At 37.4% G+C, this 12671-nt stretch overlaps 1 protein-coding gene across 1 annotated transcript; it reads left to right on the plus strand.

The window, feature by feature from the left end:
• Positions 1 to 3034: 3034 nt before the first annotated feature.
• Positions 3035 to 10213, plus strand: LOC131942527 (uncharacterized). Its single transcript, XM_059302433.1, has one exon. The coding sequence runs from the start codon at positions 3035 to 3037 to the stop codon at positions 10211 to 10213; it is 7179 nt and encodes a 2392-aa protein (XP_059158416.1).
• The last annotated feature ends 2458 nt before the right edge of the window (positions 10214 to 12671 follow it).

The raw sequence follows: 12671 nt of genomic DNA on the forward strand, positions 1-12671 counted from the left end.
AAAGTGGATTGGGATAGTCCTATAGTTATATTATGAGATTTATAATTTTATTGTAGCAGATCTAGCTAAAACAGTTTTTGTGCGAAACAATTGTTTTTAGTATGACTTTAGTATGACCACGTAACATTGTTCCATTATTGAAAACCTATTCATTCTATAATGTTATTTATTATTTTAACTTGTATATGATTAGATAAATTACATTCGTTTTAGTTTAATATGTATATATAGTATGTATATAGCTTACAGAATTTGAGTGTGATATATTATTGAAAAGATTTTTCTCTCATAATTTTTAAAAAATATATAAAATACTTTTTTAGGAATTTTGAGCTCTGTGATCTTGACATAAGAGTTTTGTGGAATTTTATACATTTTTAATAACACGAAAAAGTTGATTAAATTCTAATATTGCTATCATAGTGTTGTCATTTAAATCTTCTAAAATAACTTTACTGGTCCATACTTGAGGCAGTTGTTACGTCCATAGAGGCCAACTTAAGCCACCTGGGCTACTTTTATGGAAAGGCCAACATGGGGCAGTGGCGGAACTAGAAAAAATGGGCCAAAAAACTAATGTAAATTTTTAAAGTACTAATAATATTGCGCACTATTATGCGCTTTTTTATTCGCGTTCACTTGGTGTGCAATTAATTTGTCTACGAGATTTTATTCTATTTTTAAAACTTTAAGTATTTAAAATGGATTAAAAATCATGTCTAGAAGTCTATAGCCCGAGTTCCCATCCCCTGTTATTTTATATAAGAATATTCGAGAAAGTTTAGGGGAGATCACTCCCGGTTTATTACTTTCTCGTATATACGAAGTATAGAGAAAGTCTTGTAATCGTGCAAAAAATAAAATCGAGATTTTTGCAAATCTCGACGTTTTGCATCTCACTGATACGGAAAAACATAATTTTGCAATCTTGTCCGTATGTCTGTGTGTCTGTGTGTGTGTGTGTCTGTGTGTGTGTGTGTCCGTGTGTAAACACGATAACTTGAGTACCGTTACAGCTAGGTTGATGAAATTTCATATATAAGTATTTTATCAAAATCGTAGATCCGTATCAACTTTTGAGCGATTTCCGACAACCGGAAGTGGTACTTTTTCTACTTTGAATTTTTCAAAAGCCTATAACTTGAGTACTATTTCAGATAGATAAATTAAATTTCACATGTAAGTAAAAGATCTAATTCTCTACCTTCTGTTAAATTTTGAGTAATTTCCGTTGACCGGAAGTAGTAATTTACGCTACTTCCGATTTCTCAAAAAACTAATGTAAATTTTTAAAGTACTAATAATATTGCGCACTATTATGCGCTTTTTTATTTCGCGTTCACTTGGTGTGCAATTAATTTGTCTAATGGAAATGTATACAATACGATTTTCTCGGCCTAAACTTTTATAACTTTTTACTTTATCTAATTAAATTCTAATTAGATTCTAGATATAGATCTAGATCTCGATTCTAGATCTAGACTAGATCTACGGAAAAAACTATACGTAGTCACTAAGATCTGGATTTAGACTATCTACTAAAAACAACATAACTACCATTGAACAGCCGGGTTTTTTGTAGAAATCTTTTAAGTCTCTTAATTTTAAGTCTCTTAATCAGCGAGTGCATTTAATATGGTATGGTTACCGGTGAAGAAATGAACTATTTCATTTAAATCTATAGATCTATTCATAAAAACCTAATAAAAATAAATCACTTTAAAAACAAGAAGAATACCGTGGAATAGCCGAGTTTTTAACGGAATCATTTAAGTCACTTAAGTTAATCAGTGTGTGACTGTGTTATGTTAAATGTGTCGGATTTTTAGCTAATTAGTCATTTCTTTGCTTTGTCAGTAATATCGTTCAGCGTGTAATAAAGCACATTGCGTTTTGACCCTAACTATTTTATAAATTATTTTTCTAAACAAGTTCAACATTTTAAAATATATAGGCCTATGATTCACGTGAAACGGGTACCGATGGCTAGTTCTACTTATAAAAGTTGGAAAATTAAAAATGGATTAAAAATCATTTCTCTATCCCGTGTCACCGTAGTGTTATATAAGAATATATTTTTAAAATAGAATAGTGCAAAATGATATAAACGCTTCTTACTAAAACTTTTTTTAATGAATTTTATTTTCTACTCGATTATATTTTTATAAAAACAGTAATAATGTGTAATTTGGGTTATGTCACAAACTTCTATATTTCTATACCCCGATTGCATTGGAAGGGCTATGCCTGTTTCTGTCATATAAGAACATATCCTATGTAATACGTGCACAATCACGATTTTACAGCCGCATATTGTGTTCGGTTATGCTGGTGTGATCGATGTAGGCCTATATGTTTAGGATTGAAGTTAAACATAATTGGACTAACAGTAGACTATATGGTTAGAGAGTATTTGCTGCTTGTTTTGGCTGTAATAAAATATGTGTAATGCCTGCATGACGCGGCGAAAGCAGAATGACGTAGTAGACAAGAAATAAAGAAAAATGCATGTTTTCGTTGCTTGCACTTATGTAGATAGAATGTTATTTGGTGAATCAACAGAACATTGCAAGAACGTTCTTCTCCTTTGAGTTTTATCGATATAGTAGAGCTTTCACTCAAACTTCGCTAACTATACACATACATATATGGTAATATTTGAGTCGCCTGCCGTCTTACGGGTGAGTAGGCCTATCGCTGAAATGGGTACAAGCCTACCGGTCAGAATATTATTCAGGGGTTGAATACATTTGACTGGGAAGGCGTGTTTGTACAGCGCAGACTGCACTAAGGCTTTTACGTTTAAGGCACAGAAACAGTTATGTTAAGCCAACAGCCACAGCACAAAGTTCTATTGTGAAATTCCTAGATAATTTACGTACGTCTGAAATCTCGAGATGGCTTATGCATAACTATGCTCGCATGGTCGAAGATTACACCTTCTGTTCTGTAGTCAGTGTAGTTCACTGTATTTGAGTTCAACGAGTTGTAAACGACACGTACTTCTGTCTGTCTTAACCACATATATTCTAAAATGAGGGTAAAGAGACAGTGTAGCTTAGCGCGGAGAAAAAAGATACAACTTTCAGTGTCAAAACTACGTTGTGATACGTCGTTTAAAGATGTTGAGAGAAATAAAAACAAGCTGAACATGAGAGTAACACGTTCTTTAGAAAGTTATCTTAGCACAGAAAGAAAGAGGAACAACGACTCAAAGAAACTAGCTAGGACACAAGAGCTTTATCGCACTGCAGAGAAGAAGAGGAACAACGACTCAATGAAACTAGCTAGGACACAAGAGCCTTATCGCACTGCAGAGAAGAAGAGGAACAACGACTCAATGAAACTAGCTAGGACACAAGAGCCTTATCGCACTGCAGAGAAGAAGAGGAACAACGACTCAATGAAACTAGCTAGGACAAAAGAGCCTTATCGCACTGCAGAGAAGAAGAAGAACAACGACTCAAAGAAACTAGCTAGGACAAAAGAGCCTTATCGCACTGCAGAGAAGAAGAAGAACAACGACTCAATGAAACTAGCTAGGACAAAAGAGCCTTATTGCACTGCAGAGAAGAAGAGGAACAACGACTCAATGAAACTAGCTAGGACAAAAGAGCCTTATCGCACTGCAGAGAAGAAGAGGAACAACGACTCAATGAAACTAGCTAGGACACAAGAGCCTTATCGCACTGCAGAGAAGAAGAGGAACAACGACTCAAAGAAACTAGCTAGGACAAAACAAGCATATCGCACCGTAGAGAAGAACAGGAATAAAAACGCAATGAAAATATTAAGAACTAAAGAGGCATATCGTTTAGCTGAGAAAAAGAAAGACCTTCAGTCTAAGACAAGTCTCAGGAAAAATAATGTTTATCGTATAGCTGAACGAGAGAAGAGCAATGGTGCGATACAGTTGAGAAGAGCCCAGCATGATTATCGTGAAAGTGAACGGCTAAGGGACAGAGAACGGAAAGAAAAACGAAGACATGATTATTTCTTTCGCGCTAGAGAAAATTATATCTCCTCTTTAAGAGCGATTGATTCAGTCTGTAGTAAAAATAAACTACAATTCATTAAAGACCGATGTTCAAAGCCAGATAAGGTTTGTTGTTCTTGTGAGGGACTATTTTTCAATCATTCTGTTCTGAAACATCATGACACTTTCCCTACAAAATTTAGCTATGAAGAATGCAGTGCTAAAATATTTAATTATCCTTCAGAATACATATGCCGTACTTGTTACAATCACTCAAGGAAAGGAAAAATTCCGAAAATGGCAACAAGTAATGGCCTGAAGTTTGTAGATATACCAGAGTGTATAAAAAGGTTAACAGTGCTGGAGGAGCGGATGGTTTCCCCATACATCAACTTTATGCAACTCCGACCGCTGAAAGCATATGCTATAAATCCACAAATAGGCATGAAAGGAAGTGTAGTCAATATCCCGATAGAAATCGACGACATGGTTCAAGTGCTACCGCGTGCTTTTGATAATTTAGCCACGGTACAGATTAAGTTAAAACGTCATATGCTGCACAAATCGCACTATTTGTTTGAAACTGTTCGACCAGCAGTAATTTGTGATGTTTTGGATCAGTTGGTGAAGACGCCGTTATATCGTGCCAACAGTATTTCTATCGACAGAACGTACTTCGAACGATATGCCGATTGTGGTATTCAAACTGCCATTGATTTTGTACTTGACGATAAAGACAAGGACTGCGTTCAAGCAAGCCAAATATCAGATAGCGGAAGTGCTAAGAAAATACGTACGGAAAATGTTGATTTTCACGAAGACAGCGACGACGGAAACTCTAATGATGAAGTGGACGAAGAAGTCATGATAGTAGATCGAAATAAAGAAATGGTCGACAACGTGCAGGTGTTCGCTCCAGGTCAAGGCAAGCTACCGGTTCCTTGGCATGCAGTAAATGACATAGATGAATTGTGTTTCCCCAAGATATATTTCGGTCACAAATTTTACACACCTAAGAAATTTTCCTACAATGACAGGGTTAAATTCGAAATTCGCCATAGAGACAGACGAGCCTGCATCCCAGCAAGACTGCTGTTCATGGCAAAGAAAAAATTAGAAATGACTGCTCTGGCAAGTGTTAATATGTGTTTAAGGAAAACAAAGGTGACGCATGGAATGAACGTTAAAAATGCGCTTGATAAAAATTATCTCGATAATCTAATGAAATTAGATGAAGGATACAAAATCCTTAAACAAGTAAGATCATCTCCATCATACTGGGAAACTAGGAAAAAAGAGTTGATGGCAACAGTTAGACAACTTGGCAAGCCAACATTCTTTTTAACAATATCTGCAGGAGAAACAAGGTGGCCGGAATTGATTAAGTCTCTATCCGCGCTACAGGGATCACATTCAACATTGGAAGAAGCAACAGCCCTCAATGACTACCAGAAGACTGATCTTATTAAAAACGACCCAGTTACGTGCGCGCGGTATTTTAACTATAAGATGTCTAAACTAATGTCGTTGCTAAAAGAAGGATCCATTTTTGAAAAAAACACCGTCGAAGATTTCTATGAAAGAATCGAATTTCAAGTGAGAGGATCTCCACACGAACACATCTTCTTGTGGCTTACAGGTACCCCAGTGTTTGATTCAAAGAATGTTGATTCCATTAAGGAATGTGTAGGATTTATTGACAAGTTTATCACCTGCGAGTATAAAGAAGACGATCCGTTTGTGCAGCTTCAGATGCACAAGCACTCTCATACATGCTACAAAGGAAAAAGGAATAAAAGCAAGTGTCGATTTAACTTCCCCATGCCCGCTATGCCGAAGACAATGATACTGGAGCCATTAGCCGAGGATGAAATTGATGACTCATTCAAAGAACGATTGACAGCACTTCGAAAGCTAATGGTATATTATTCGAAGAGCAGAGATGACATACCATTTGAAGAGATTCTTAAGACTTTGAATATGTCTGAAGAGATGTACATTTCTGTTCTCAGGAGCTCACTTAAAAGGCCGCAAGTGTATCTACGAAGAAAGAGCACAGAAGTTAATATCAATGGGTACAACCCAGATATCCTGCATCTTTTCGAGTCCAATATGGACCTACAATTTGTTTTAGAAGAATATGGTCTTGCTTCCTATATTGTAAAATATGTGAGTAAAATTGATAGTGGGCTATCAAAAATATTACGTGATGCAGCGTCGGATGCCAACAAAGGAAATAAGAGCGTAAAGGAGAAATTTAGAAAGATCGCAAACGTTTTCCTGAATAGCAACCTGATGTCCGCCCAAGAAGCAGCATATCATGCCTTGTCAATGCCTTTGTCAAAATGTAGCCGCAAAACTGTATACATAAACACCAGTCCTAGGCTGGAAAGAGCCAGGATGTTAAAAACAAACGCACAACTTCAAAGTTTAAATGAAGACTCAACAGAAGTCTATATGAAAGACTTATTTCAAAAATATAGTGAACGACCGCAACAGTTAGAAGACGTTTGCCTGGCAACATTTACATCTGAGTATGTACCGATTAGGAGGGAAGCAGAATTTGATGAAGATAAAATTTATTTTGAGGAATCAAAAGAGTACAGGCGTAAGAAAAAACCAGCCGTGATAAGGTACAGACGGTACAAACTTCAGCAGGACAAATCAAATTACTTCCGAGAGCAATTACTGCTATTTCTGCCTTGGCGTAATGAGTTAAAAGATATAGAACAAGTCAATTGTGAGCAGCTGTACAGAGACAGTGTGGTAAAGATAGAGGATAATAGGAAAAAATTTTCAGCAATTGCAGATGAAATTTTAGATGATGCTTTGGAAAATGCCAAACAACAGGTTGCAGATATAGAGGAAGAGGAAGCCTACGAATTTATAAAAGAAAAACTTTCACCAGAACATAATGTGGACATTCTGCAGCAAGGAGGACAGGAAACCCCAGTTAATAAGAATCAAAATCGATACAGTGTTCCGAATAGAGTGCCACATGAAGACATATGTTGCTTGTTTTCCCGTCTGAACGAGGGACAGAAAGACTTCGTCTTCCACATCCTCAATTCCTTCAAATTGAGAAAAACTCCCTTCTATATCTTCCTGAGTGGATCGGCAGGGGTTGGAAAAAGTACAGTCATTAGGTGCCTTTATCAATCCATAACAAAATATTTTGATTCACAGCCAGGTGCTTCGGGAGACTCCATCTATGTTCTATTGTGTGCACCATCTGGGAAAGCTGCATTCCTCATTGAAGGTGTTACCCTGCATACTGCTTTCGCATTACCCATATCTCAATTTGGTGGTTCAATGCCTCAGTTATCGTCAGAAGTTGCCAATACAATTAGGGAAAAATTATTCAACATTAAACTACTGATCATCGATGAAATTTCTATGGTCGGAAGCACACTTTTCAGTCGAGTTGACTCTCGTTTGCGCCAAATAATGGGAGACAACAAACCCTTTGGAGGGATATCAGTTTTACTTGTCGGAGATTTGAACCAGCTACCACCAGTTATGGATTCCCTAATTTATAAGGTGGACAAAAGCAACGAATTTTGGGAATTAATGGATCGAAATCCCCTTTGGGATCTATTCACCTTCTACGAATTGAAACAAATAATGCGCCAAAAGAATGAAATTGAGTTTATTGAAGCGCTGAATGCATTAGCGAGTGGACACATGGTGCAAAAACATGTTGAACTGTTCAAGTCTAGGCAAGTGTCGCCGTCAGCAGTACCAAACAGCGCAATCAGATTGTACGGTGAAAATAAATGTGTCGATATTTATAACCAGGAAAGAATTAAAAGTCACCCGGGACCACATTACATTTCCACTGCTAAAGATTCCATTTTAGGAAAACTCTCAGAGGCATCAAAGGAAAGTATACTGCAGGGACTAAAGAAAAAAAAATTAAGTGAAGTAAATGGCCTACCACACAGCATCATTATAAAACTAGGAATAAAATATGCTATAACAACGAACATTGACGTAGAAGATGGTCTCGTTAACGGAGCGTGCGGAGTCCTAAGGCTGATAACATTCGATAATGACGACAGCCAAGTACCAAAAATACTCTGGTTAGATTTCTCCACACACAACGTTGGTAATAAGGCAAAGATGGCTCACAAACGGCTCATAGATGACAATAACCTTGACTCACATTTAGTGCCCATAAGGAAGGTTTGTGTTCCGCTGAATATTTCAAATAAACTTCAGTACCCGACATTAAGAACTCAATTCCCCATGGTACCCGCAGAAGCAATTACCATTCACAAAAGCCAAGGACAGACATATGAACAGGTGGCGTTAGATTTCAACGAAATAAAAAGGATAACAAGGCCTTTGCTGTATGTAGCTTTAAGCAGAGTTTCAAGCATCACAGGATTGTACATTGTTGGAGACTTTAGGATCCCAAAACAATCGACGCATGAGGACCCAAGCCTGCAAGAGCTCTACAGACTAAGGACAGCTAAGTCTTTAAATTTGCCACTCCGTATATTTAAAGACTCAACAGGATTCAAAGTAGCATATCAGAATGTGTGCTCTTTAACGAATAAATTACAATACATTAAAGGGGACAATTGGTATTTTCAAAGCGACTTACTGATATTTTCCGAAACGTTGGCATCTGAAACCGAAGAATTTGTCCTTGATAACTATAAAGTGTTATTTCGGAGTGATCCACACTGTGGTACTAGAGGTATCATTTGTTTCGCGAAACACAGTCTTAGTGGTGTAAGTGATGTCATACATGACAGAATTGAAACTGGCACAAACTATCATGTAGAATTATATGCGGTTACTATCTGTAGAATGACCATCATTACTGGATACAAGTCACCTAGCACGCCAGTCAGTGTGTTTCGAACAACTTTCCATACGTTATTGAGTAAGGTCAAATTTGTTGAAGAAATTGTTGTGATTGGAGATCTGAACTTCAACATCTTAAACAATGCCAGTAGTGACTTGCATGACTTTTTCAAGCAGTATAAACTTACATCTGCTTTACCATTGGAAATCCCAACCACCGATTTGAATACACAAATAGACGTCATATTTTCAACAACTTCAGTCCTTGCTGGAGTGTATGAAACGTACTTCTCTTACCATAAGCCTGTATGTTTTATATTCAATGACAATAAAATTTCTTACCAAAAGAAAATACCAGACTCTATCACCACGATCGCTCCTCCAAAAACAGTAAGGCGAATTGAAGATGAACTAAGACCACCATTCAACATACCTTCTGAAAAATACGTTATTAACACCTGCAAGGACCTTAAATCAAACGAAATGTGTACACTATCAGATTCTAAACTAAACGTATTTCTGTCGGCAAACAGTTCTCAAGCTCCAACATGCGTATCGAACTTTCAAGGTTTGTTTATTCAGGTACAAACTATTCTCAACTATTTTGATAGAAAGAGAGGTAGCACATCTGAGACTGATCTCCATAGTGCTAGTGCTGATATTAAAAATGAAACATTGCAAAACCTCTTGAGTGTAATAAGTCCTTGCAAGGTACAAATCCAACATGAAATTATTCGCCTAAGAACTCACGCTAGAGCAGAATATGACCCATCACTGGCAGCAGATGAAGTTAAGGGATACTACAGGAAAGGAATATGCCACGGATTTTTATCTCATTTCTTCGTATGCGAAACACGAGCCGACGGTAACTGTTTCTATAACGCGTTGTCTCTCTGCATGGTTCAATCAGAAGCACAGGCACAGAACATTCGCTTGCTCATAGCATCATACCTGCTGCTTAATGCGACAGTACATGAAAAGCTTATCCAGATGACTCACGGAGAATTCTCTCATAGGTTGGATCATCTATATGTTTGCTTCAAAAACTACATCTGGGCCGGCGACGTCCAAGCGTATGCTGCTGCCTTAGTTTTTGACCGATCTATTATTATGATAGGTGGTCTTGACCAACAGTTCCACCAATTCTCTGAAATACAGCACTTATCTTCTAAAGAGTTATTACAGTGGCTCTCTCAAGCCACCTGGAGAAGTTCAGAAGTGGTGGAAACTGATTCATCAAAAAGAAACGGGCGAGAGCCCATATTCATACTTCACCAGGTGAATCATTTCATGGCCATGCTACCACGAACTGACTCAGTCGCAGACCTTCAGTTCCTTCCCCCAGCGGTTGTGAATCTTAACAACATTTCCATTGAAAAATATAAGATATGTGGAGTTGATTATGAATTTTCTCCTCCATAACAACTCACTGAGTCTAAACAACTTAGTTTTTCAATTGTGTATGTATCTCTTTGTGTGTGTATGTACGTGTGTGTGAGTGTGTGTGTTTGTCTGCCTGCCTGCCTGTGATAATTTTATATCATACTGATTAAAGCAGCATGATGTAAGAACTTTTCGTCTACATGTGTATTCTTTAAAACAAAATTATCGGATTTGTAACAAAAGTTTATATTTCTTTAGGGCCTAGCCCAAAACATTATTGCTATATACTATATATGAATATACGAGAAAGTTTAGGGGAGATCACTCCCGGTTTATTTTGTCTTGAAATTTTTCTCTTTCATTTTTTTTTTTTTTTTGAGAATTTAAAGTTAAAAGGTTTCAGGGAATTCCCAAGTTTATCATGAATTAATATAGAAAAAAAAACTTCTCTTGATAAAAGACATAGAAAGATACAAAAATAGATTGAAGTGTAACTGGATCACATTACATTAAATCTGGGCTCAAAATGTAACGTGGGAAATGGGCACTCAGACGTTACATTCTCTCCCTAATTTTATGTCATACGTTTCTAGAATTTATTACACATCTAAATACTTGTCTTTAAATATAATAAACACTATCAATTAAGAACACGGTGGGACCAGTCTTTGATCTCAGACTGGTTTCTAGAGTATTCCATTTCCGGTTACTGGTACTTCACAGGTTTGTCGGTATGTAGGTTACAGCATGGAGTCTAGGAGTTGTCGTTTTACTTTGTCCGATTCTGGGTTAGTGATGTTGCTATTTGTCCATTTCTGGGCAAGTGATATTTTAATTTGTCCTTTTCTAAGCCGGCGATATTTATATTTGTCCTTTTCTAAGCCGGTGATATTTATATTAGTCGTTTTCTAAGCCGGCGATATTTATATTTGTCCTTTTCTAAGCCGGCGATATTTATATTTATCCCTTCCTCAGCTGATGATATTTTTAGTATACTTCTCAGCTAGTGATATTTATTTTGTCCTATTCTCAGCAAAGAATGTTTTATTTGTCAACTTTTTAGCAAGCGAAACGTCAAATTGTCCATTTCTCGGGCAGTGTAGATTTTGTCCAGTCTTCGACCTCTTGACCGTCTATTTACGACCTGATCTAATCAAACGACTTGTCTAAAAATACCAACCAATCAGCAACAATCCCAGACACTAATAACGCTTAAATTCTGTTGTTAGCTCAGGAACTGGTCATTAGCTAAGGGTAGACACAAGTCGTGAGAGGAGGGGGAGGTGGGGGTGGGGGTGGGGGTGGGGGTGGCTGCTACCTACCAATATACCAAATATCTTAGGGTCAGCCGAACCTAGTTTGTTGTGAACGGATATCGATTAATCGATCTATACACGATGTAGATCAGTTGGGATTTTATACACTTACTTAGGTAAACAATATCAGTAAGAATATATTTTCCAGATATGCTGCACTCACGCACACCTTTTTTTAGATTTCTCTTGTTGTTTCTTTCATGTATCTCATGGTAAGGTGTAGGGTTGGGGGGGGGGGGTGGCCTCCTTAGAATGCCCACCGCCATCTCCCTCCCCCCTGATGAACTAGATAACAAACATTTATACAGAAAATATATACTTTAACGATTTTACAGTAACGGAAATTTTGAGTGCACCCTTCCTTGAGAAACGAAAATGTCTGAAAGAAGTCCTCCTTGCTCCAAATCGGGGTGAACGTTTACCGTAATATTTGTTTTTTTACAAACAGGCAAAATTTTTAAAATGTCAAAGTTAAAAAAAAAAAGAAACTACTCCAGTTTCTCTTCTAAAACTGCTCCGTATAGCTCTGATTGTCCTGCTTAAATAAAACAAACCAATTGAATTTAAAAACAAAAACGGAAATGCCACCCATACGTCATAAAACAATGATTTGAGATTTGAACAAGCAAGGCATAAATAGAAATGCTATGATATGCAGGTATATTGATTTGGTGTGGACGAAAACACACTCGCCGGTCATGAAGATTAAATATTAGTGAACATTGATTGGTCGCAGGAAGTTTTTTTTGTACGAGCGAAAATTTCTTTCGGTACCTTATAAGTTCCGTTACGTGACGTCAGACAACTCAACTGCGAGGTTATCACGTGATTCCGTGCACGCGAGCCTAGTGTGAGAAACGTCACCATAGTGTGTGACACGTCATCATATTGTGTGACACGTCATCATCTTGTATGACACGTCATCATATTGTGTGACACGTCATCATATTGTGTGACACGTCATCACTCAGGTGACCTAGGCCACCGCGCGACAAAAATCTGGTCAAAAACTTGTTGACTCTGGATGAAGAGCTCTACCAACGACTGACGGCCATCTTGAAGCATGCGCGAACGGGAGTGAAGTGTATGGTTCGCGACGAGAATTGTCTAATGTCGAGTAACTAGTCAATTAGGTAAATTAGACTTCGTCAGACATCTCGACTTAATTAGCAAAATAGGAT

The sequence above is a fragment of the Physella acuta genome, unplaced genomic scaffold (genome assembly GCF_028476545.2).
Source record: "Physella acuta isolate Inbredline_101_S28 unplaced genomic scaffold, ASM2847654v3 ptg000410l, whole genome shotgun sequence".
NCBI lineage: Eukaryota > Metazoa > Mollusca > Gastropoda > Physidae > Physella > Physella acuta.